The 27489-nt window shown below is 36.7% G+C and overlaps 1 protein-coding gene across 3 annotated transcripts in view; it reads left to right on the top strand.

Moving 5' to 3' along the window:
* Positions 1 to 27489, top strand: part of LMBR1 (limb development membrane protein 1) — a 78949-nt gene that overhangs the window by 33956 nt on the left and 17504 nt on the right. For 2 of the 3 annotated variants that reach the window (XM_005142121.3, XM_034074641.1), the window contains 6 exons: positions 15775 to 15901; positions 16332 to 16400; positions 18934 to 18998; positions 20115 to 20187; positions 26142 to 26222; positions 27260 to 27336. In XM_005142121.3, coding sequence (XP_005142178.2) covers positions 15775 to 15901; positions 16332 to 16400; positions 18934 to 18998; positions 20115 to 20187; positions 26142 to 26222; positions 27260 to 27336 — 492 coding nt within the window. The remainder of the gene's footprint in view (positions 1 to 15774; positions 15902 to 16331; positions 16401 to 18933; positions 18999 to 20114; positions 20188 to 26141; positions 26223 to 27259; positions 27337 to 27489) is intronic. The other variant, XM_034074637.1, reaches the window with a different exon arrangement.

Genomic DNA, 27489 nt, shown 5'->3' with positions numbered 1-27489 from the left:
CAAGTCAAAATAGATTTTCAGTATGTGATGAAGCCAATGCAGGTAGAATGTTCAAAGTTTGTTCTGAACTAAAGTCCTTGTACTGAAATTTAGTTGCATTTAGAAACTTTTTTGCTGATTTCAAGCAGTATTCCATGAAAAGCAATTGTTCCTTTAATACAAAATACTAGGGAAAGTGGCTTGGAAATCCTTTCCAGTATGAGATTATCTCTGATTAAAAGCAATTAATTTTCTAAATTTGGCTTAATTTTTCTGGAAAAGTGGTTTGGATAGTGCAAGACTTGTGAATTGTGTTAGGAAACAACTGTGTTTAATGCTTGCATGTACCTCCAACTGCAATACCCACGGGCCACTGTCTGTAATAGCTCACCAAATAGTTTTGAGGTACCCTGTTAACAGTGTATGTTTATTTGTCATTTAAGCTCATATTTATTTGTCTATAAAATCATGCAGCATGAACTGAGACTTTAGTGCTCTGATCTCCATGAAATGTTTACTAGTATGTAACTGAATTATTATACACTATATTACAACCCATTTACTCATTCCGTTAGTAATACCAGAGACAAAAGTTGTTTAATCAGTCACATCAAAGGCAGCTGTTTGGTTTTGTATTTTTGACATAAGCTGACATCTTAAGTTCAGATATGAAGTTCTTTAAACAGGAGTAATTGAAAATGACACTACTTAACATTTATTAGACTTTTCTTGTGTTGTTTAGAAGCATATCTTGATTATTCTGGCATTCAGATATCTCAAGTAGCTTGATCAGGATTTTTCTGTCTCCCTATTAAAATAAAAGCATACTTAACTGACAGTTATACAAACCCATAACATGATCTGTAAGATGTAAGGTACACAGTTAAGGGCTATATTTTAAATGCTAAGTCTTGCACTGAGTGGTGCACATCTTAACTTTTCATATGCTTTCTTCTTCCATTGAAGTCTCAGAAATGGCATATATGCTGCTAAATGTAGTGTGTTTATAATTTGTAGTATAGAGGACAGGCACATCTAATACTGTATTTGAGAATGGTAGGAAATGGAAGCTGAGAACATTTAGCTTACTTGTTAGCAGGTCACATTGACAAGTGTCTACATTAAACTCTGAAAACATGTTAAAATTATAGCTTTACAGTGCCAGGTCATTTATTTGCAGTTCTGCAGAGGAAAAAATTAATCTTACTGTACAGGTATATTTCAGCAAATTAGTCTGAAAAGAGTTATGAGAGTGTTATGGGTTGCTTTTGAGTACCTGTGATTGGAATATGTAATTACACTGTAGATTAGTATGATATGAAAATACCTTTGTCTGTAAACATTTTGCAGGAATATCTGTTTTTCTATCCTTTCACAATGACTGTGAGACCAAGACAGTAAGAACGTGAAAATTGCTGCAGTTAGGTCAAGAAGAAGTTGGTAATGTTGGTTCTGTTGATTTTTGTATTACAAAGCTTAGACTTCAGCATGCTTTTTAGTTTTTTTTTTTTTTGATGCCTATGTTTAGACATTAGAAATAACAGCTATACAGGACAGGTAAATACTTCAGCTTAGCCCAGCTTGCTTGTGTACTTCAGCTTGCTTTTCAGTGAAAGCAAGGTAAAATGAAATTCTAGAGAGAGAAACCTGTGACTGTTGAGGAATAATGGCTTAATGTTAATTTGTTTTTGTAGATATATAAAATCTTTTATACGATGTCTTGCTTCAGTCAATTGTGGATATTTTAAGCAAAATCTGTCCCTTTTTATTTTACCACAAGGAGATCTGTGGTTTGTTGAATATATGTAACAGTTCTGTATCTGGGGACAGCTGAGGGGGAAATAAGTGAATGTTGTTGCACACATTGGATCAAGATGTCATGAGATGTGATCTGTGCTCCGTTTCATTGAAGTAGTTAAATGTCAGTTGGTTGCTTCCATAAATTAGAATGTGCTTCTTTTAAAGAGATCTCAGTGTAAGTTACCAAAAAATAGGCTAACAGGAGATAAGCTAATAGGGTATCTTGTTTGGCATATCTTTTCTGCGCTACCTGCGTCACTGCGACTTCATTAGCTGAGCAATGATTCAACCAGTCTACAATAGTTTAAGGGTTTGAGTTTATAATTACTTTTTTTGACCACCTCTTTAATATCGATAGAAAAGCAAAATGTGTCAGGTTAGTCTGTGATCTTGCAACACTATCATATACTTGAGCTAAAGAAATTAGTGGAGTAATAAGATGAAATAAGGATTGTTAGTAATACTGGGGTAAAAATACTGTACAAAGAAAATCCCAGGCATGCTTAGTGTTATTTCAAAATGTGGTTCTCTGACCATTACTTGTGTAGCTCACTGTGAGAAACTAAGTAAATGACACGTTATGAGTAGGTAGTCATCTGTAAAACTAATTACTTTTAGAAGCTCGCACTCGAGCATTAGTTATTCCACCTCATCAGAGCCAGGAATGAAATGCATTGCTGAACTTTTGTGCTTTCCCCACTCCTACGTTGTTCTGAACTTGTACTTTTTTGCTGTATTGAGCATGCTTATGTCTTGTGGAATTTCCATAGTTATTTGCTAAAAGCATTACCATGTAGCTGGAAACCTGCATATGGAATAAGATGTAGTACTTGGTTACTGACTGGGCTTAAAGCATGATATGCTCTCTTAGTGAAGAAATTGAGTGGATTTTTTTGTGTTATAGTTTTTATTTGTTTTTAGGATAACTTATGGAGTTCTGCATGAGTAAAAATAGACATGCTAAATACCTCTGCTGATTGTAAAGTGTACAGATGGTACAGCTACAAATACGAAGCTTGAATCTCTTCATTTATCATTGATGTAAACTGGAGCACTGGATTTTAAAATACTTTTTTTCTTTTTCTTTTTTTTTCTTTTTTTTAAGACACTTTTTCAGTCAGAAGTGAGTAGTTATCAAAATTTGTTTAGATGTAGCGTTCTTAGTGGCCTGTATGGAACCTTTCTGTTGTGGCAAATGCTAGCTGTATATCTTAAATCTGAGATCTATTTCTTTTTTTTTTTTTATTGTCTCTTTATAATAAAATTCATATAACTATTTATTTCATGTAGACTAGAAAATCTTGCCATCCTCTGGGAAAAAAGGAGGTGTTCACCCATGCAGCTTCCCTGAAATGTCTCTGATTCAGAGCATCTTAGAAACCTTCTCAGTCAGTGGAAAAAGGCAGATGCCTCTAAGAATTTGGCACATCTGAGTTAGAGGCTGTAAGAAGGCAGTGGGAACACCTTTCCATCTAATTTTTTGTGTATTTTATTAAATGGTATAAACCAGCTACTGCTGTCTTGATTTGAGCACAGTGATTTGTTTTACAAAATTGGCTGTTAGAAGTGTGTGAGGAATATTTTATTGAGATTTAAATATCTGAATATTTTCACATTAGTCTGTGTCTTTATTTGTGTCTCCATTGACATCAAATAGTGACCTTCCAGGACAAGCAAAAACATTGTACTTGTTTTAAATCTCTATTCACATTTGTTACTCTATATAGAAATTTAAAGACTTACAGATTTAATAGAAATGTAATTTTAATTCATAGAGAGTAAAATTGCTATATGATTTTATATTCATAGTGGCAATTTTTAATATAAGTATCAATCATAGAAAGGCATGAAACCATTTTCTGATAGCTTTAATTTTATTAAATGAGGCATTACTAGGTAAACTAGGTGCAAGGTCCTACATTGGGTCAGAGCAATCCTAGGCACAGCTACAGATAGGCAGAGAAGAGATTCAGAGCAGCCCTAAGGAGAAGGACTTGGGGGTGTTGGTCCATGAGAAAATGAACATGAGCCGGCTTCAGTGTGCACTCACAGCCCAGAAAGCCAACTGTATTCTGGGCTGTATCAAAAGAAGTGAGACCAGCAGGTCGAAGATGATACTGCCCCTCTACTCTGCTCTCGTGAGACCTCACCTGGAGTATTGTGTGCAGTTCTGGTGTCCTCAACATAAAAAGGACATGGAACTGTTGGAACAAGTCCAGAGGAGGGCCATGAGGATGATCAGGGGACTGGAGCTCCTCCCATATGAAGACAGGCTGAGAAAGTTGGGGCTGTTCAGGCTGGAGAAGAGAAGGCTGCGTGGAGACCTCATAGCAGCCTTCCAGTATCTGAAGGGGGCCTCTAAGGATGCTGGGAAGAAAGTCTTCATTAGTGACTGTAGTGGTAGGGCAAGGGGCAACGGATTAAAACTTAAAACAGGGGAAGTTTATATTAGATATAAGGAAGAAGTTTTTTACTGTGAGGGTGGTGAGGCACTGGAATGGGTTGCTCAAGGACATTGTGAATGCTCCATCCCTGGTGGTGTTCAATGCCAGGTTGGACAGAGCCTTGAGTGACATGGTTTGGTGTGAGGTGTCCCTGTCCATGGCAAGGGGGTTGGAACTTGATGATCTTAAGGTCCTTTCCAACCCTAACTATTCTGTGATACTATGTCTAAGTTCTTACTAGTAAGGACAGAGGCAGACTTATTGACTCAGTAAAAGTGTGCAACCTAAATGTTTTGAGGAGAAGGAAAGAAAGAAATAAAAAGATACACACAGTAAAATGGTGACTGTCCCAGTGCTACCCCTTTCCCTCACAAGTTTCCTCTGTTGTTCCAGTGGCTAGCCCAGTACTCACTAATTAGCTCTTAGATGCTCCATTCCCTCCACCTACCAAGTTTCCCAGACTTTCCAAAGACACCTGCAATAACATGGGAGCTGTGGGATTTCTGACACTGTGAGCCTCCCTCTAATCATTGACTTTTGGATGAGAAAGAATCTTTCCTGCTAGACTGGAGTGATAGGAAGATAAATAGAAATTTTCCAATGTCTTCGTAGCTTGGCAGAGAATTAAGATAAGTAATGCAAAAGTATAAAGACAGACTCGGAATTTGTGATTGTGTTTCTGGCAGAAAGAAACCACAAAGACAGTTCCCAAAGGCAAATGACACATAGAAGCACGCAGGTCACTAATAAGGTTCTAAAAGAAAGAGAAACCTGATTTTTCGTTTTGTGTCAATGCCTATTACTAAATCCCTGCAAGGGTGAGTAAGATCAAGGAGAAACCACATTTCTAGGAATTGGCCAAAATTTCTTTTAATAAGTTGAGAAATCCGTAAAAGGCCACAAATGGGAGACAAACTCATTGATCCTTCTTCCTCGCTTTTTTTGTAAATAAAGTTATTGGCTGCCTTACAACACCTCATTACAGATGCATTAGCTCCTTCCTTGCATTGTCAATTTAAAATAAGTAATTCTTAATATAGAGTAATCCTTAATGTGGAATATTTCTACTAATACTGAATAAGTAACATAGACTAAAGATCTACATATCACATTACTGGTTATCAGAATTAATTAAATTGATTTTAGAGAGACAAACAGAAGCTGCATGTCCTTATGTAAAGGACAACATCATAGACATAATCCTTGTGGGTTTTGTGTTGTGTGGTTGGTTGGTTGATTGTTTTTTTTTTTTTTTTAAATGTGTGTGGGTTTATTTTGGTTTTGTTTTTTTTTCCCTCAATATTTTCTTACTGCAGAGGAGGGAAGGGAGTCTGCAGCGGGGTAGTGGTGTACATCTGACAGCTGTTGGGTGCAGTCATTTTATTCCAGCTAGTAAGTGTTTTGCATCTTCTCTGATACTCTGTCTAGCTTTTCCTCATTTTAAGAAATGGGTGTATCTTCTGTTACAAAATTTGGAGGGAATGTTTTTCCAATATACAGTTCCTATGGTAGATATGCAAGAATGATGACCTAGATGGGGAAGAGCCAGTTGTCTGTTCTTTCCGTATGTAACACAAATCCATGTATTTGAAATGATGCCTTAACTGTTAGGCAATAAATGAATATCACATTGTCATGATCACTGGAGTCTTCCTTATATTGGATAATTAAATTGATTCTAGGAAAAAAAGGAAGAAATTTATTTAATTAATCTAATCAGAAGGATGGGGGTCTGCAAGGAGGCCATGTTGGTTCTTTGGTTATTTCAGTGAGTTATTTGCACACAATATCAGCAGGAAAGTTTGACAGATATGGACCATAAAATATACTATACACTGTGGCTTGGATTTGTATACTCTTCTGGGACACTGGAGAAGAAGGCCTAAGTTTTCTTTGGTGGAGTCATCAGTCTAGTGGGTGTACTGTATCCTGGATAGATGTCCATTTCATCAGTCTACTAAATAAAGAGTTCTTTGTTTGGTACATTTCTTTAGTCAGTTCTCAAAGAATTTATCCTGTTTTTTTTTTTTTTTTTTGCATCCTTTAACTTTCATTTTATTTTTCTCCAGTTTTTAGTTTCTCTTTGAAATTTCTGGTTTTTGTTATTTATACTATGTAACTGCTAAATTCCATACAGTTAAGCTGTTTCAGTAGCCGCATTTTGCTCTATTGACAGAACAGTAGCCACCATGAAATGATTTGGGAAAAGATACTAACACAAAAAATCAGCTCAAAATTACTGGGATAGTTTTGTGACTGTGAATTTTAAATATTTGTGTTATGTGGAAAATAAAAACTTTAAAATAAATTTGTCTTACAATGAAAAGTGTTTCCACAGGCTGAAAAGATTCTGTGAGGGAAGAGGTGGTGTGAGAGAAGACACAGTCAGCACTGGTTAGAGTCTGAGGTCTTTGGTTCTTGCATGGGCAAGGAAAAAATTTTTCCCTATTACAGAACCAGAGAATATTGCTTGAATTTGATGCCTGAATTTATTTTTTCTTGATTAAAATCTTTTAGCCTGTTCTGTGAGGGTTCTGAGCCATTGGCTTCTATGTTTTCAAACTGAATTGGGTTTTCCTAGAACTACAATGTCTGTTTCTGACTTGGTAACTTGTGGCAGTCTCATAAGGTAATGACCTCTTAACTAAAATATCAGTGTGCTAAATGAAGTATGCATTTCTGTGTTACCTGATGGAAAATGGGTCTCCTCTACTGATTTAAAAAAAAAGTTTCTGCACTGAGTAGGTCAGAACAAATGGCTCCAAGTATGGTTTCTAACCATAGAAATAGTTAGAATGCTGGAAATGATCTCTTCACTAATGCTCACAAATTGAGAAAGGGGGGATCATGTCTATAAATGCAATAATGTTAATACAGAGCATTTTAATGCTGTAATTCTTGTGTTTTTTCAGTCCCTCCATTTGTTTTTTGCAGATATTAGCATGCATGTTTGTTGCAGTCAGCCTCTCACTGAACAAATCTTAAGGTTACTAAGACTCCTTTTTGCCACATGAAAACAATGGGCTTCGTGTGTACTTTAAATGTGCCATGATTGCAGAAATGTTTCCCAGGCTTTCCCAGTGGGTCAGGGCATGGTGTAAAAACTGCTGTTTGCCTACCTTGCAGGAGGTCAACATGTCTAAGCAGAACCACGTTCAAGTATTCAGCACCATAGAAACTTTGTTAGGGTTCTGGTTGTACGTGTAGTGTTGTAATTTTTACTTAATTGATAATAGTGTTTTTTCATTATTCTTTTATCACAATTTACAACCAAATTAAAATGTAGAATTAACTAGAATTGAAAAAAGCCATAGCATGTCCTATATTGATGATGTCATTCCATCTTACAGAAGCTAATAATGGGTTCATCAAAATCGTTACAGCCGGGTAATGTTCCATCAAAGAAAACTTTTTCTAGAGGTAGGGGTGGAGCTGTAGCTCTTCAGTTTTATCAGGAATTTTGCCTCTTAGAGAAAATAACATCTTGCAAATTTTACTGCATCAGCATTAAAACACAAGAACCCCTGGTAAATACTACTTGTACATAGATGATAAAATCCATATACCATTAGAAAGCATTAAAAATTATGCTTAAATCACTGGACAATAATTGTGTTGCTAATCACAACTGGCAGAGCAAAAATTGGCAAAAAATGGTTCAATTGTTACTTTTGAGGAAAAAAAAATAAATAAATTTGGCAAATTGTGTTTCTTGCACAGGGTTGTGTGACTGCTTGGAAAGTCAGAGAGTCTTCCATAGTGTGTTTCCTGGATGTGTGGTACATGTTTTACCTTAGCTTTGAAAGAAAAGATTTTCCTTTAAGCTTTTGCAGGTTTTGCACATGACTCTCAATGGAGAGAGGAGCAGTCAGCAGGTTTTTTGCCTGTGCATTACCCTTGTGAGTCATGTAGTCAGCAAAAATCCCTGTGTTAACTGCTTGTTACACCCAAAACCTTGTGGACAACCAGTGTGTGGAGCAAGATCTTCACTTGCTACCTGTGCTAGCTGAACGGTAAAGCATTCTATATTGTTACCTTTATATCATTCAAAATACTTACAGAATTTCACAAGGGGAAGTACACCAACACTTCTGTCTCCGTTATCAAGAAATCTCCCTTATTGAAAAGCTCAAGTGTCACCAAATGTGTGTTCTTTTGTAAAGTAAAAACCAACTTGTGGGTGTGATGTGTGAGCACATGGTGGGAAAAGTCCTAGTGTATGGTAAGGGGCATAATAGTCATGCTGCTTAACACAAATGTACTAGGGAGGAGAAATGGTTTTCTTAGTAATTATACTTTTTGATTTTCTTATGAATCCGTCATCCCTTCTGCACTGTTGTTGCCATTTGTATTTCACTGTGCTTTTCAGCTGAAGAATTACCTTTTTTGTTTGTTGGCCATGTACTGTTTGTTAAATATGTTTTGGATATTTATCCTCCTGGATGATTTATATGTGTTAATCCAAACGGGAAAGAAACATGGTAAAGAGTTTGATGCCTTCCAGAGTAGCAATTAAAAATTTGTCAGAACACTTCTAGAATAATTAAAATCTCTCTAGCTATAATTAGGCTTTTCTGGAAACATGAACCCTTAGGCCTGCTGCTCCAGGCAGTGTAAGTAGCTCAGGATTAAACAGTGTAAAAATCTAAATGTCTCAGCAGCTGAATTTTAAAGAAGTCAAAGTCTGAGAGTCAGGTATCTCGAAGGTTGTACAAACCACAATATCCTTAGAATGCATTTGTAGGACAGGCTTTATTTGTAGGTTGCCTTGAGAGAGTCAAATGCATTCTATGTTCATTCCACCACACACCCTAAGTAGTATACAGAGAAGATGATTGATATTACTAGGTTTCTGGCAAGTTCCAGGCTGCTGGAGCTGATGTGTTAGACATGATTTCTGTAAAAAACAAACCCAAACTTAATTTGTTAAGCACTTACGTTACAGAACTAGGTGGATTTTGAAAACATGGTGTGTGTAAAAAATATAGGCAAACTGTTGAGTTTGAACAGTGAAACTTTGAAGTTAAAAAATCAAAAAAGGGGGTAGGAAAGGAGAGGTTAGAGGGTATAATCAGACAGTCCTTTTTTCCTCATTTTCTTGACAAATAGTTTAATTGTAATTTCTATCAGATCGTAGTAATTAGCTTATAAAAGTTTTTGTTTGCTATACCTTTTTTGCATCTTCTGAGTGACTCTTTTCATATGTCAGGTTGGCCAAGATTCTGCTTCCCTGACAATAGGGAACCACACAAGTAATTTGCTCTCTGAAACTTGAGGAAATGGCAAGCTGTTGGATGAGTTCTGTTTTCTTATGTAGCAGTTACTGAAGATAGTCATATATGCTTGTAGTGCTGGAAGCAATGGTTGTTAATGTTTTGTTTTAGGTGCCTTCATGGAAAATGACTTAGGCTACTAAAACTAAACTCGCTTTCCAGAGGGAGAAGTGCCATGTTCCTTAAAACTGTGGTTCAAGCTTACCAGGGGATGGCCCTGAGTCAGAACAGCATTCCTCTCGTTTTTGGACATACAGAGAAATTTGTTTGAATTGAAGACCAAAAATAAGCTTCTTCTCAATACTTCTACCTTTTTTTTTTTTTTTAGCTTGAATTGTCAGTGCCCTGCTCCCTTTTGCTCAAGTTTCACTTCCAGTTAATCTCTTTCTCCTTAGTGTCTTACAGCTTTTCCTCTTCTCTGCATATCCCCAGGGAGCAGGAGCAACAACTGCAAAAATGAGGATACTTTCTGAGCCCCTGCTGTATAATAAATAAATAAATAAAAAATACCTCAAAACCCAAGCTTGACGTGAACAGATCTTCAGGGAGTGTCTGAAGAAGTAGCCGTGCTCTACATTGCTTCAACTATTTCCTTTGAGGACTGTATGTCCTGGTTACAGATTGAGATTTTCAAATCTTCCTGATTTAGCAAATCATATTCCTGGCAAATAATCTTCCAAATCCCAGGCTTTATTTATAGACAAGTTTTTTGAAAAAGAACATTTTTTCCAGGTTCTTATACTGCTCTTATTTCTTTCACACTCTTCTCTCCTCATGCACGCAAATATAAGCAGAAGTCACAGCAATTATTCTTACTGTGTAGCAGTGAAAGTATGAAAACCCACCACTTTAACGTGTATTTTTATTCTCTATTGAATTTCATAACTTCAGTTACACTTTGTGTAGTTTGTGATTTGCTTTTTGATATCTGGTATCTAGCATTGTGAAAAAGATTTTAAAATGTTGGTGTGGGTGGTTTTTTTTTTCTAGGTTACCTCTTCAACTTAACCAGCATCCCTGCAGTAACTGGCCTAAGAGAAAGTAAGGGATTTGAGTTTAAAACTGACATACTACTAGAAGAACTGCAGGGTTCAGCTTGTCTTACTGAAAATAAAGCAAGTGTATTGCCTGAGCTCACTCCTCTCATTTAGAGTTGTCTTCTCACTCTATTTAAAAGCAACACAGTTTAGTCCAGTGTGAAGGGAAACATTTTTAATTCTTTCCAGGGGCTATGGTTGTGTTCATCTCTGAAGTCTATAGCATGGGAGCCTTATTTAAGACTGTATGGTTGATGCTGTACTGAAATCCGAGTTTGATATTTGAATTGGTAGTGGTCTCAAGGTGGTTCTCCTTATGCTCCCCCTTAAAAAGCTGTATAGACATTATTTGTTTCAGTCTGTATCTTATGTTTGAATTCTTCTTTAAATACTACAACATATGATAGATGCAAACCAGTCTTTTCCTCACTGTTTCAATATCCTGGAGGTCTCCTGGTGCTTTACTGTGCAATCTATGCTTAGTTTGGAGATAAATAAATCCCTCCTCCCTTAAACCACATTACACTGTAAGTGGAATTGCATTAAAATAATTCATAAGATAGTGAATTAATCGGGGTATATACAGTCTGTTCATAATTAAAGACACCTTCAGAATGAAGTAGTATTTGTTACCAAATGCAGTTTGGAAAGTTGAGCTCTAGGTTAACTTTAGGAAAACTGTGATGCGAGCTGCTGGTTTATAGTTTTTACTTTCCTTGTTCTTACCTGTCAGAACCATTAGGAAAAGAAGACCAGATGAATACTTGGACAACTAAATATTTTTAAAAACAATATGGAAAGCTAAAAATACAAAGTGTTTTCCCACTCCTCTTTCTTATAATCTGTTCAGTTTCCATAGGAATGTTAAACAGTGATCATAAGAGCTCATGAGGCAATTTCTCCCGATGAAACAATCAACCTGGAAAACTAAAAAGGTGACCGTCGCCCCCTTTTCCCCTTACCTGCCCCTGTATTTGTACATACATAGGCACGTGCACACACACTTAACTTGCTGAGTAGCCACCTCCTTCATTCGTGTGGTAAAGGTTTCCTTTGTTTTCAGTTGTGCACAGATGATTAGAAATCAAAGAACTCTTCCAAGTTATTCAAATGCAGTCACTCATTTGACAGTAAGATTTAGTGCTGTACGACTGGTTTTCCTTGCTTGGTTAGAATGCTGATTTGAAGTAGTCCTATTTACCTGGACTACATGTTTTCTTGTATTGTATTCATTTTTTTCATTCTGTACTCGAGACAGATAAGATGGTGTAGACTGAACATGAACAATAAATATACTCTTACAAGGTGATCTGGAATCTCCAGTTTTAGGTGGAATTGTTGCTGTTTTTGAAGGTGTCAGACTCTAATGCACCTTTTCCCACAGAAAAAAAATGAGGAGTAAATGGATTCAAAAAAAGCAGCAAGTATTATGTGAAATAGAAGTGGCAATATCTTCTGTGCTGTGAATATATGCCATGACATTTTGTTCATCTAGGAAATCTGAGTAATATAATGGGGCTGTGGGAGAAAAGTGAAATGACTCAAAAAAGAAATGCTAAGCCAAAAGCAAAATGTCAGTGAACAGGTTTTTGCTCAGAAAAAAATAAGCATTGAATTTCAAGCTTTATTTTCATAATTTTGCTTTTATCGAAATAAAATGAAATCTTGCTTGTATTTACCTGTTCTTTTTCCACTCTGTTTTCAAAGTCAGGAGTGTAGATTTTTGCCTGGCTCTTACATTAGTGATGTTCTTAATGGTAATGTTCAAGCTTTAAATTTTTTACCTAAACAAACAAAAACTACTTTCAGCAAAAAAAAAAAAAAAACTAGTAGTGAAGGTGTCTAAGGCTCACCTGCTTCCTTTTTCATTGTGAGGGTGCCTGAGTGTTTGCACAGGTTGCCCAGGGTGCTTGTTGAATCTCTATTCTTGGAGATCCTCAAAAGCTGTCTGGGCAACCAGTCCTGGGTGGCCCTGCTTGAGCAGGGTGGTTGGACCAGATAACCTCCAGATGTCCATGCCAACTACAACCATTCTGTGATTCTCTAAAAGTTACCTCTGTATGTGTGAAAATTCTCCATCTTTCATTCCTTACAAAAAGCAGTTATTTGACAGAGACACTAATGTATGTAAGCATGAACTAATGTGCCTGAATCATTAATGTTTTAATAAGCACAGTTTATGGGTGCCTGAGGTTAAGTATTTACCTGTATGTTTCAAGCATTTTTTTTTTTTTCTATCCTGGACCATTATCAGGTGTTCATTAGTGCCTATGACAGAATATATGTAGTCACTTTACTGAAATTCTTCAAAATATTTACATTTTGCTATTTTTTAATTATCATCATGGTATGAATCCTATGTGTGTGCTATGTAATATAAAAATTGTTCTGCCCTTGAAATAAATTGTCAGTACATACATGAGATAGCAGTATTGTTGGCGTATAACATAAGTGCAGAAGTAGGTGTAGTTAGTGAGAACAGAAGATTGATCCCATTTTTTGAGAATGAAAGATTCAAACAAGCATAGAAACCAAAAAACAAGGAAGGCTCATTAGGCAGGTAATTGGCTTTTGCTGGAGTTTGTGCCAATGGTACTTTTGGCCATGTTGTGGTTTAAGCTCAGGCTGTAATTCAGCCACTCAGCCCTCTTGCTCACTCCCCCTTCTTTCTTCCCCTCCCCGCCCTGCTCCTGGAGGGACAGGGAGGAGAATCGAAAGAATGTAGCTCCCATGGGTTGAGATAAGAACAGTCCAGTAACTAAGGTATAACACAAATCACTGCTGCTACCACCAATAATAATAATGATAAGGGAAATAACAAGGGAAGAAAATACAATACCATCCATCGATACCCAGCCTGACCGAGCAGTGAACCAGCCCTTCTGGGTAACTGTTTACATCCTGGGCATGACATGCTGTGGTATGGAATACCTCTTTGGTCAGTTTGGGTCAGGTACCCTGTCTCTGCTTCCTCCCAGCTTCCCCTCCTCCCTGGCAGAGCATGAGACTCAGAAAGTACTTGGTAAGGCTAAACATTTGAGCAGTAACTAAAACCACCAGTGTTATCAGTGCAGTTCCTAGGCTGAAAGTCAAAACCACAGCACTGCACCAGCTACTAAAAAGGAGAAAAATGACTGCTACTGCTGAACCCAGGGCAGGCCAGAAGCAATGGTTACCTCCAAGTAGTTGCTTTGGTCATTTTTCTTTTTTGTGAGATTGAGTGTTATTTGTGTTGTCTTAATCTTGCCTGTCTACAGAGAACACTTGCAGTAAGTATGAAAAAAATATATTTACAGTGATTATTTCCATCACAGTGTATTTCTCTATCTGTTTTGACAATTGTAATACTCCATCCAAGAGAAGAGGATTTGGTGGTTGGGTTGTCATGTAAAATATTTTCCAGGTTTGTCTAGAAGAATCTGTTGCTGTGGAACTTAAGTCAGAGAGACTGAGATTTGTGCTTATGTCTCACAGTAGAGAAATAAGGAATCCACTTTCTGTGTCTGAGGCTTTTAGAAGCTCAGAAGATAGTTTTATATTTTCCACTGCCTAGGAGAGGAAAGGGGTCTTCAAGGTGTTTGGAAAGCTTGAAGCAGATCTCTGTGCATGCACCCGTGAATGTTCTGGATTTTCTTTTAATCTCTTCTGTGGTGAAAGTGAGACTTTATCGGTGCTCACTGCTTGGACTGGAATCTGTTTTGTTTCCTGCTCAGGTTCAAAACTTCTATATTAAATATATGGCTATTTAATCTTTAAATATCTATATTTAGCTTAGATGCTCATCTTCAAAATAACTCATGGAAGACTGAAAGCCAGTTTCTCAGCATGACAAAAATTTTAATAACTTGCTTCAAAGCTACTGTTACTATACACAAAGTACATTTTAGGAATAAAGTCATATCCTATCCATACTACCTTTAATTTGAATTCTGGTGTTTGAGATTCTCTGTGGAGTTGGACTTAATCTGAACATATAAGCCTTAAGAGGAATTTTGTGAAGTTCTCTCTTTGTTTTGCTTGTACTACCTTAGCTGTTCTGCAGAGGACTGGTGATAGGAAGGACCTGGTATGCTAGAAGACATCAGTGCGCATGGTTAGGATGTCTGAGGGCTTCAGTCACAGTTGCATGCAGTAGTTATGTAGGGGAGAATAATTTTCAGGGGGTATACCATGTAAAGATTACCCGCTTGGTTTAAGCAGTGAGGGAAGACATAATAAAAGTAGGTAAACCATGCTTTCTGCTTCTACCTACAAAGTAGACTTTTCAGTGGAATATGCCCAAGTTGGGATGAGCCTGTGTGGGAAACGAGAGTATGTTTGCTTGTGGAGAAGTATATTGGCAAATGAAGAAAAATAAAAGTAAAATTGTTGTGCTGGTCCCTTACTGGCAAGGATGTCAGAAGAAAGTGTCCCAGTAGCTCTGTTGTTTGCAATTAGTAAAATCAGTGTTAGAACACCAGTTTAAAAAAAAAAAAAGATTTTATATATTACTTGATATATTTACATTTGCAAATCTAACTCTCAACTACTAGAAAGTTGTTACATTTTTAGCCTCCAGAGCAAATGCTCTTCTACATAACCTTGTAGACCTGTGATGTGCATGTGGTGTAAGCAAGAAGTACATGTTTCATTCAGTGTGGAGCACGCAGAGATAGGAGGTAAAGGATGGTGGCTGCAGCAGCAGCAGCATGCGAGCACTTCTCCGATCGTACACTTGAGGGCTCTGAAGACTGAGAGGAATGGTGCAGAAGCAATTGCGGTTGAAGAATGTATTTTAACTAAATTGGTGCTTTGTACCTGTGCAGGGTTTAATGCTTGCTGGGCCATTTGGCTATTTGCCATAATTGGCTTTCCATTCCCTTGATTGGAATCATAGATAAAAATTTGCTAATCCACTTTCTTTGCTGAAAGTATTAGAAAAGTAATCCATCTTTTAAAAATGCTTGAGCAAAATCATACGGTATAAAGAATATGTTATTGAATAACAAGATTAATGAGAACTGTAAGGCATATGCAATTTAAAACATTTTTCTATGGTTTTAAGGGGAAAAACGCAATCTGGGCTCTTTAAAGCCATAAGTACTTCCTTTTTTTTTTAATGCAATGCCTTTTAAATGTGTGTTACATGTTATGCTTTTGTCTACCTGAGAAAATTTATTTTTATTTTTCTTGTGTTTGAAAATATGTGATGTAAATTTATTGCCTGTGTTCTTTTCTCCTTCTTCCCTTTTCTGCCCATAGGGCATCAGAGCACGCATTTTGGAAACCCTTGTAATGCTTATTCTTCTTGCACTGCTTATCCTTGGAATCGTATGGGTGGCTTCAGCACTCATAGACAATGATGCTGCCAGTATGGAGTCTTTGTATGGTATGGAATTCAAAAAAACACCACACTAATTTCATTTTAATTATGGAAATGGATGTTTTCAATTAAATGTATTTCTAGTAAATGCTATGTGAGTGTCACACACGTTGCAATGAAGCTGTATTAATTCAGTCAATACGATTTGTTTTGTTAAATGAATTTTTAGCATGCTGAGGAGTTACATGTGGACATGATATGTATTAAAAATAAGAGACTTAAGTGGTATATTTTTCCATGTAAGTGATTTTTCAAGCTAAAGTACTTGGGGATTTAGTTGTCTGCAGGATTATTAACTCAGTAATTCTCAATTTATTCTTGAAAGTACAGTTGTTCAATACTGAATGCTTAAGAAAAAAGGTTAATTCAGTAGTGTTTGTGACAGAAGTAGCATGTTTGTAATAAACTAAGGCTGTGCTGAATATTTTCTTTACAGATCTCTGGGAATTCTACCTCCCATATTTATATTCCTGTATATCACTGATGGGATGCTTGTTACTTCTGTGTAAGTATTTTCCAGATTATTCCAAAAGATGAATGATTTTATGGTTGGTTTTTTTTTTTAAAAAAAAATAAAGATTAAAGGAAACTTTTTCATTATGAAAATCAGTATTGTGAAAACTGAGTGTGATTCTCCCCCATCCCCCCCTCCATTTTTAAGTGTAAATTGAGATGTAAATTTGTTAGTTTTGGGTTCTGAAGTTTGAATAGATGCTACCTTACATATTCAGGTTTTGAGGAACTTCACACCTCACCCAAAATAATTTCAACTTTTAACTTTTTAAAGGTATTTGAAAAATGGGGCCTCTATTTTGCAAAGAAAAGCACAGTTTTTAAATATATCTGCAGGAGGTCAGTAGTACAGAGAGAAAGTTATTTTGGAACATTTAATTTGTCCTATATTAAGTAAGCTACCCTTCTTCCTTATTTAATTGAAAATGTTCTTATATAGACAGAAGTTGGAACAGTGCAGTTACCTATTTTGTGATTATGAAAGCTATCTGGAGGTCAGTTATATATTTGCATATAAAGGAAATGCAGTAAAAAACCCAACCTTATACCAACTCGTAGCAAAGGTTCAGTCATCCATGTTCAAAAAACATGTCGATGAGGGCCTTAGTGACATTATTTAGTGGTGGACTTGGTGATCCTGTGGTGGTGATTGGACTTGATGATCTTGAAGGTCTTTTCCAATCTAGTTGATTCTGTGGTTCTGTTTAGGGGAATTAGGTAAATGATGGAAGCCTCCAAATCCCACTTGTTATTTCAGTCCCCATCTGCCCTCTCCAGGTAATTTCTAGAAAATTGCTGTGAGGAGGACAGAACATATCTCTGTCCAGATAATCCTGATTTCATTTGTTCTCTAGGGTTGATAGGTTTACAGCGAACACAGGATTGTCATTGTGGGGAATGATAGTTCAAAACATCCTTAAGACTAAGCAGATCTGTTTGTGAAAGGTGTTGCTCATAGGGACCTTGGTGAGTCTCCTTAGGTTCTCTCTATGTGGAGATTCTTAAATCGAGTTTAACTGTTTAGGTGGAGGGAGAGTGGGTCAAGGGCAGAAAAAAGTGCCTCACGTAGGCTGTTCAAGAGTGAGTCACAGCAGTTGCTGAATGGTTTTAATGGGGCAGTTTGCTTACAGACTTTCTATCTCTGTCTTGTGGTTTGTTTCAGCACAGCTGAAAACACAGGGTGTGTTCTGGGGCTGTTGTAAACCAGTTCACCAAAACAATTGGGTTTAAATACCAATTTTTGGGAGAATTATTTGTAACTTGTACAAGCAAATCACTGAAGTAAAGATGCTTCAAGCTGCGTTGTCTGCTTAGCTGAAAAAGCATCATACAACAGTGGGAAGGTGGTAGATGGCTGGGGTAAGGCTTCATTATATCTTCAGCTGGCTTAATTGCTGAAGTGGTGTATGAGTATTGCAGTGGTGATTCAGAGCATACTTCCATTCTCTTTTTTCGTTTTCCTGCAGGCTTCCTTTGTTGTGAATGAAGACTTAGTCTTTTGTATTTTTCCTGTAGTACATAGTAGCCATAGCAAAACACCATTTAAAAATAAATTTAATCCTCCCTATGAAATCTTTGTACTTCTCTGTATTTGGCAACTCTGTTTTGTTATAATGGTAACTGTAAATATATATTCTCATCCATACTATTACAAATCCATTCTATCTCTCACACACTTCAGTGTTTGAACGCTGTTCTCCCAAAACAGTTGATTTTTACTAATAATTTTCTGTTATCATGGTTTGAGCCTTTCTCCCAACAAGCACGCATGCACCATACCTGGAAACAATCACAGGCTATGATCAAAAAAGGCCCACAGTTATTTTAAAGAAAAATAGCTTAAAATCTGGTGGCTGAACCTGCTATCAACTGAAGTTGCAGTACAACTTAGATAGCAAAGCAGCATCATGATCTCTTGACCTCACAGCTACACCTGTGCTAATAGATTAAATGGGTCTTCAATGATCTCCAGTGCTTTAGCTAACTAGTGCTTTTCTGTCCATGATATTGTATGCAGTAGGTGGCTCTGTGGGTACTGTTTCCTGATGGTTCCTGGACTGCAGGAGCTCTAGACCTGCACCGGAGTACTGTTTGGGAAAGTACTAACTGGCCCAGGGCTTATCATGCCATGGATAGTTCTAGCAATTTATAGGCGAGCGAGTCTTAATGCCCAGGAATGTATCCTGGCACTGCTGAATTTACTAGTGTAGACATAGCCTCTGGTGCCACATGCTTTGAATAAATAAATTACTTGAGCAAGTTCAAGATACCTGATTAGATGATGTTCCTTGTTTACAATAAGAAAAAAAAAATCACACTTATGCTCTTGAAGGGGAGAGATGCTTGTCTTGTTCAAAATTTGGATGATAACAGTGTGGTTTAAAGTTCATATTGGAGCTTGAAGCTCCTGCCGTTCTCTTCAAAACGGTGCTTGGTTATATGTGGAATAGCACTTTCAACATCCAAATAAAAATTGGTCCTTGACTTACAAATCACTGTTTACAATGATCTTTTTTCCTCTGCAGTATGCACCCCAGTGGGACTTTCACGGATGTTTACAGTAATGGGTCAGTTGCTGGTGAAGCCAACAGTAAGTGTTACATAAACCTGTCCTCATTTGCTCTCTGTTAGAAAGTCGAATGGCATTAGGGTATTTCCTTTTTGAATGCTTATACTTCTTTGTAATTCAGTTCAGCAGAGTTTCTATAGTCAATATTTCTCTACTTGTTTAAAGATTTTCATAGAGCACAAAAGCCTATTCTTTTCTACAGAAAGTTTTAATAGTATAGACTTCCTCTGATTTTCCAATTTGTATAACTGCTATTAGTATTAATATTTATTGCCAGTATTGCCTCCTGTGTCTGTTTTTTAAATGCCTGAAAAATGTGGGCTTGTTCTGAGTTCAGAAGCAAATGATACAAAACTAAGCAAAGGATACAAAGCTAAGGCTGGATAACAAAAAGAGTATGTGGGAGTGAAAAATGGAGGTAGTTAGCATCTTCAGTATCTTATGCATAGACTGAGTTCTTGTACTGAATGTTGTGAGGGAGGGGAGAAGTTTGTATCATGTCCAAGTGCTCTAGTGACTTCGCTGTCACATTTCTTATTTTCTATTTGCTAAATTTTGGATGCACTTAGGTCTTACATTCCTTTTCATTAGTCAGTTTAAACCTGAAAATACAAAGAAAATATATATTGTTTAGCTATCTGTAACCTTTAAACTCAAAGTACCTGATAGTAAGGTAGACAGACTTTATTTTGCTGTAGCTTCCAGTAGAAATTCATACTTGTTTGAAATACAGGCTTATGTGAGAAGTCACCTTTTAAAATACACTTTTTCAAAATCTGTAGGTGTTTCTGTTTAAATCAAATTGAGTGTGAAGGTTGATATGATTTGAATATATCAGGGGAGGGTCAGATGTACTGTCTGTTCCGCTGTTCCTTAAGTGTCCTTAGATTCAGAGTGAACATAAAAAAGCTTTAACCTGAAATGAAAACTTAACAAAAAGTTTGCTTACCATAAAGAAATAGATCTGTAATAGAATGGAATAAACTTTTGTGGGGTTCTTATTTGTATGAGTATTGCAGAGTTACAGACTCTATATTTAAAATGCAGGTTACTAGAACAAAATGCACCTGACTAGTTGACTGCAGTTTTTTCCTAAACAAGTGACTCTGATAGTTCATGTTCTGTTTACTAATACAGATCCTTGAAGACCTAGATGAGCAGATGTACATCATCACTTTGGAGGAAGAAGCAATTCAGAGGAGGCTTAATGGTATGCTTGTTCTGATACTGCTTCAGATACAGTATTTAGACTAGAGTGTTTCTGGTCAGGAGCATTGATCTCACTGTTGCATAGCCTCTTCTCTCAAAATAGAAAACTTCAGCATCTTAGTGTGTAACAAGCATTACTAGGTTGTGATAGTCAAATTTGGCTTGTGTGGTTTGCGTTGGCTGTGTTTTCTTTAACATGTTCATCAGCTCTAATATGGGAGTATTCTGAGACTGAGAAGGCAGTTGAGTAGTTGACTAGACCCACCACCTGTATTGCAAAATGGTTTGGGTTGGTGAATTACTGTATTTTAGCCTTGGCTGAAGAAGAATGAATTTATGTTAGCAAGAGGTTCAGCTTCCTGCATTATGAGTTTTGGTTTTCATTTGGAGGATATTTTCTGTTTCAGTTCATTATTATTTAGAATCTTAGGTAGTAATTCATTAAACATTAGAGCAGTTATTTATATTCTAGGAATATTTGAATTTAATAATTTCAATAATTCTATTAATGAATAATTAAAATGAATAATTATTCAAATGTTTTAGAATTCTTGTATGTAGTATAACAATTCTGCACTTCTTAAGGTGTATCTGTTTTGATGTACTTCAAAAATAGTATGAAGTTTTGGTTTCTAAGAGAGTATTGCAGCATGGCAGACACCAATTACAAAAAATATATTGATTCTACAAACCTCGAAATTATGTTGTACAAACTCTTCTGATTTCTTTTTAGCTGCATGGATTAGCCATCTATTCACAGTTTATTACAGTTGCTTCAGGTTGGAAAACCAAAGAATTTTCATGTCATGACACATCTTTTGTTGGATGTGACTACATCCATTGTTGTCTTATGACTTATTTTAGCCTTAGTTTTCTTAATTTCCTGCCTTTCTCTCTTAAGTCTTCTGCCATATATCTCAATCTTTTCTTCTTTCAAGTCTCACTTTCTTTTCGAAGTTGCTTGGTCAGGGAAAGTACCTTTTATAACAGCAGATCGTGGTGGTCGTCTTTATTCCAGTGTTTAAAATTTGTGGAGGACTAATGACTTCTGTGTGTAGAAGTGATCACCTTTGCTGTTTTAGAAGCTTAGGTTTTCATACTGACATGGAGATACATATATATGTATATATATGCATTCACATACAGATACACAAAAGGTGTGTACAGTGAATGTCTTTGAAGTTGTGATGGAATAATTATTGTTCTGTGTGTTTGATGTTATCTAGCAACTGTAAAATATTTGTTACTGAATATTTTATGTTGTCATGGTGGTTGTGCTTATGTACAAGAAAAGCAATGCCTGAATAACTATTGGGTCACTTTCCTGTGTCTATTAAATGTAGTGTGTAGCTGCTTCTGCTGTTCAGGTGGAGAATGTGATTATTTATGTGATAAGTGCCTGCTGCTGTTCTGTGTAGAAGTCTGTGACAGTTGTTTATATTGCAGTTTAGTAATATTACTTGTGAGGTAGACCTAGTCTGTTTGTAGGCATCTACTAATGGGGTCTGGATTTAGGATGTGTGCAGGTGGCTCCCCCCACCACTAGCCAAAAGACTAGGTTTTCTCAGTGAATTGATATGTATTCAACATAAAGTGGAACTGCAGCATACCCATGTTTCACAGAGCTCTCACCAGCCTACTCATGAGAGGTGAAAGACACAGAGCTTAAATGTTCTTTGATGGGAAAGGGAACTGAATTCTGTTTCACATGCTGAGGGAATGTATTGACACCACTGTCTGAAGGAGTGCTTGAAAAACCATAGCTTGATGTGTGGAGAAGATTAACAGACTCTAGCTGAAAAGTAAATAATAATATAAACTTGGATATAGCTTGTAGGTGAGGGGCAGTATATTACGTGCACAAGAATATACTCTGCAAAGTCTTTGTGAGTGATTATTTAAGTAATTTTAAGTACAGCTCTCAATTAAGTGGGAAATTTCATCTTCTCTGCCAGAAGTCTTTCTAATATGTACAAATTATACCCAGAAAAATAGACACAGTTTTTTCCAGAATGATGAAAACTCATGTTTATCATGTTTCGTAAGTCTTTGAAAAATGTGTACGACTAGAGGCTAATTGCACCAATAAATGTAGTGCTGTGATATTAGAGGCCATAATCTATGACTTAATGTACGAATGTGCAAGTATTTTTGTTGCTGTATCACAGCAGGTACATTAGGCTACATGCTTCCTGTGCCATGGCTGTTGCAATTCTTCCATAGTTGTGGTAGTGGAAATACACGTGCTTAAGTGACCCTGCTAGGCAGTTATGCAGTAAAGTGTTTGAAAATATATACTGCATTTGTATGTATAACCCAGAAGTTGATTTTTTTATTAAAACTGAAGAGGACGTAAGTGATACTTGGTGATTGTCAATGCTGATTTTTATTTTTTTTCCCCTTGGCAGAATAATTGCTATCACACTCCTAGCACTGCTTTACCCAGTCATAGCTAATGCTTCCGCAGACAGTGTCTGACATGGGAAAGGGCTAACGTGAATTGCTGTTCCCACTGAACGGGCTGGGTAAAGCCTGTTTTCAGAGGAGGAAAAACGTTTAGCTGTGTGAGCTGGTGCCATTCTTGATTCGTATAGGTGTAACTGTTGTGACTGTGATACAGTTGATAAGAGTATTCTGTAAAGCTCTTCATATTTTAAAATACATTTAACTGTGAAACTGCATATCTTCTTTGCGGAAACCAGTTTTCTTCCTTCTCAGGTGTCTACAGTGTATAACTGAAAATTGGAGGAGGAGGGAGGGGAAAGTTTGATTGTGTTATCTACCCTAGTATTTTTATCTGTTGAAGATATACTGGGCTTTGGGAAAATGTTTGTTTCCAGTGTATTATATTTCAGCACCCACATCACTCCTACAGTCGAAGAATAAAGCTGGGACTTTTTTATATTAAAAGAAAAAAGTTGCCTTCAGCTATTAGTTTTCCTGAATCCAAAGAGACGGGTGGGGTAGGATCAAAAATACTTACTTGATCAAAGTTATTGGCTCTGAAGGTATCCTTACCTATGTAAGAAAGATGAAAGGTGTTGTTTTTATTGCACGCTAGTAACAGTGTAATTTTGAACTAATTGGTGTTGAACTGCCAATCACCTAGGGGGAATGCAAATAGATACTCTTACAATTTCCTTTGAGGTACTGAAATCTTATGTCGGGGCTGGAAGAAAAACAGAATAATACCGTTAAATTGACCTTAAATGAGCTGCTTTGTGGCTTTCTTGGAGAATCCCTTCTAACTTTTCATTGCTAGTCCAAACAAGTCTCGTCTACCAATTTGATTTATTGGCTAGACAGCGCTGACATTGAACTTTGTGCATGTTTGAAATAAAGCTAATGTTATAGAGCTTTTAAGAATTTAGCTGCATCCTTTTAAATACTCTTTTGACTGCTCTGAAACTTTGCCTTCCCCTGTCGTAAAATATCCTTTTGTATAGCAATCTGTTGTTTGCTACTATTTTTAAGGAGGAACTACAGCAGCACTTAAATATGATTCAGAATTTCTATTGAAGTATCTCTTAGGGACCTAATGTAATCGTGCTGGCTTTGTTGAATATCTGTGGTTTAAGCTCTAGATTTTTATACTGAGGCTTCAAAACAACATATATCTTGAATAAAGCTTTTCCTCAGAGACCCTTAAAACAATTATGTAGAAGAAGAAAATGTAAGATGCTAACGTATTTTTTTTGTCTTTTTCAACTGCTTCTATTAAAGGTTTTGAGACTTTTTCCGCTGAGCTTTATAGCTATCCTTTTTCTCAACTTACAGTAATTAATAGTTCTATAAAATAGATGGTTTAGACTTTTATCAGAGGGAATGCATCAGTACAAAAGCTTATTTTTATAATGATAATTAGATACTTTAAAGCTATCTGTTTTCTGAAAACCTGCATATATGATAACTTATTTTAAATACACAGAAGTTAAACTGACATTCGTATTGCAAGTACTTCAAGTGAATAGAAATGGTTAGAAAGTGGCATTTGTAGGTCTTACTGCTTGGTTGTTGGATTTGAGATATATATATACGTGAAGCTCTAACTACTGCATCATAGACATGATGTTACTGATATAAAAAATGAATGTTTAAGCATAGCACAGCAGTTGTGTTATGTGTATTACTCTGTGTGAAAGAAGCATGCAATTAAACATTTAATCAATTTTTGAAACAGCTGGATGCCTCATTGATAGCTTGTCTGCATTGAGAAAATCAGTGTGAATACTCTGAAATAAAAAGAATAAAAGCTTTTTTTAATTTTATTTTTTTTTAAAGTTCAAGGAATACTCTTGTTTATTTTGGGTGTTCAGGTAGGACTTCACTGTGCTGTAATATGGAGAATGTGGGAGCTGGATGGGATGAGGAATTTACCTTCTTATCTTGTACTGAGATTGCTGGATGGATGAGCAGACAACAGAAAATGAGGAAATAATGAGACTGGAATATAAAGTAGTGTTACTCTGCCAGCAGCCTGAGTGCTGTTTAGTTCTTGTAGGTGAATGATGAAGATAGGAGACAAAAACCTGGACAAGACTAATAGTCTCAGAAATTTATTAGGGTGTATTTAAAAAAGGTACCGGGAGCATGGTGCTATTACAGGTTAGCCCACATTCAAAGGTGAGGTCGAAGGTAGGGAATGGTTATGAGGTGAAGGGCATCAGTGTAAATAGAGAAAGAAGATAACAGGACTTAAGGTTTATTAAGACCTTGAACTGTCGCTGCCACAGAGAGAGACTGTCTTGGAACAGACAGGGAAAATATGAGCCCTTGTAACATACTGTCAGGTGAGATTATACAGAAAAAAGGGATGAAAGTAGGGCAAAAGGATAGTGTTTCTAACTTATGCTGGGAAGAATATTTCCAGTGTGTGACTGCAAAGGTTAAAGTATGATGAGATCAGAACTGAAATAGCAGATCTCTAGTCAGCATTCCAGAGCTGTATCATTGCTTCAACACTGCAGTGTTTGTATAGGAACTGGAATCCAGGGGAGAAACCACAGTGTGCTTGCACTGGAAAAGATTGGAAGAGAATGGGAGATAGAAAAGGAAAAGGATGGAGAGGGAAAATGGGCTGGATTTCCTAGAGCCCATATATAGATAGGAGAAAGAGTTGCTGAGCAGCTTTTAGGCAGAAAATCAGCAAGGGAGAGAGGAATTTATATTACAGTTGTCAATTTTCAGCGGGTATAGAGGAGAGTTTCAATAACTGTACAATAGTGACGTGCCTATGCTGTGTACTTTAAAAAGGAGAGTGAAAGAATGTGATCTCGCATGTGGTTGTGAGGAATATCTGATTGTGGATGTCAGAGGGAACTCTGGCACAGACAGACTGACCAAATTGGGTGAACAGATATGAGCAGAATGTAAGTCAACAAGCAGGTCAGCAATATGGAAACTGAATTTGCTGAGGAAAAAGGACTGGGGAAAGGGATGGAGTGGCATAAACTTGTAATTGAAGGCCTAGCCACCACCTTACTTAGTTTGGAGCAATGGTGCGCTTTGCCTTTAAGTTGCTAAATAATAATAATGCACTTGAAGAACATCGAGAGATTCTTTACATCTTAATATATGAATCATCAGGAGATAGAAGAATGAGGCATTTGAGACATCCAGTTTCAGGCTGCCACACCATAACTGGGTTTTGGACCTGTGCGACAGTTCAGCAGTAGCTGTTCTTAGTTCTTGCAGCAGCCAGCCAACAGAATAGGCAGGGATCAAAGAAATTCACACTCAAAGCCCCTGATGTGTTGAACTCTTCTGGTCAGACAGAGTTAGAGGTTTCTTGGCTAAGTGTCTGATTTTTGAAAAGTAGTTGAAGAGTCTCAAACACCTGAAGATTAAAGCCATGTGTGTTCATGTGATGCTTCCTAAATCTGAATTGTCACAGTCTGTCTTACAGTACTATAGTTAATCTCATCCAAAAGAAAATTCTGTCTTCTGTGTTAATAGGTATATCTTCCACAGTGGAATACCAGGCAGCAGAGTTGGAACGGGAGCTTGAAAAGGTGAAAAGCAGGAAAACAAATTTAGGTAATACAGTTTTTCCCCCTACTGTTTCATGTGGATTACGGTTTAATAAGTGACCTTAAGATGTTGTGTTTAGCTTGTAGCAGCCACTTGCTTGATTCCACTTTGTTATTAAACAAATTTGTGCATTTGCAGTCCTTTCAAATAATCATAGTTTCTACAGTTACATTACATGGAATCATTACACCCCTCTAACAAACAAATTAAAGTAGGGAGTCTGAATTGAATCTTACTTTTAATGTAACTTTAGAAAAATTGTAACATCTTCACTTCCTTGCATGGAGCTCAATAGCATGTTTTTTCATACATGTAATGATACACTTATGATTATTTGAAATAAAGACATTACTTTCCTCTGTTTCTGAATTACTTCTATAAAAGGTTGTTTTTAAGAACAGTAAAATAATTCTTAGCAGGTTTCTGTCTTTTAAAACTGAAAAGTGATACTTCTGGTAATGGCAGCTGCTTGACAGAAGTCTCCTTATTTATTCAAAGGTTTGCAGGTTTTTTGCATTAATTGGTGGGATAACTTAAGACTGGGAAGAAAAAGTGAGGTTTTCTTTTTAGATGTACTAGTGATGTGCAGTGAGTGAGTCTTATCTGGCTTGCCTTATGTTGTAAGAGGAAAATATTGTTTAAATATTCAAAATTCTCTTCTGTCCCTTTAGGTTGTACTAGAATAGACATGTAAACAGCATAATTTAACATTAGCTGTAGTTTAACCTTTGCAGAACTCGCTGTATGTGGGGGGGGGAGAAGGGGGAGGAGTGCTGTGGTAAAACATGAGTGTAAACAAGAAAAAAAATCTCCTTCTCTCTGTCTGCCCAGTCTTTCTCTAAAGAGGCTTCATGTTTTTGCCATTGCTTTGTACAGCTGTTCAGGGTGGATATTTTTATGAACTGGTTGGTGTCAGTTCAAGATAAGATTACTTTTCTTAACCGTAGTTACAAGAAATGCTTATAGACAGCTGAATGATTTTTATGTGTATTTTGCCAAGGTGATGTACAGTATTAAGCTTCTGTGTTTTCTCCTCTGAACAGAATGGAGGAAAAAAGCTTCTGCTTGGGAAAGGAATTTAGTCTATCCAGCTGTTATGATACTGCTACTGATTGAGACAGTAAGAATTTTTACCTTTTTTTCCCTTTTTTCCCCAGTGAAAAGTATAAAGAATTCTTTGTCATCTGGGAGGGTAGTTTTGAAATTGAATGATGTGTGTTTAAACAACAAACTTGACTTTCTTCTCTTGAAACGTTTCTTTTAAAAGAAATCC

The sequence above is a fragment of the Melopsittacus undulatus genome, chromosome 1, assembly GCF_012275295.1.
Source record: "Melopsittacus undulatus isolate bMelUnd1 chromosome 1, bMelUnd1.mat.Z, whole genome shotgun sequence".
Lineage (NCBI taxonomy): Eukaryota > Metazoa > Chordata > Aves > Psittaciformes > Psittaculidae > Melopsittacus > Melopsittacus undulatus.
Note: the sequence above shows the minus strand (reverse complement) of the source record. Positions and strands in the feature narration are given on the sequence as shown.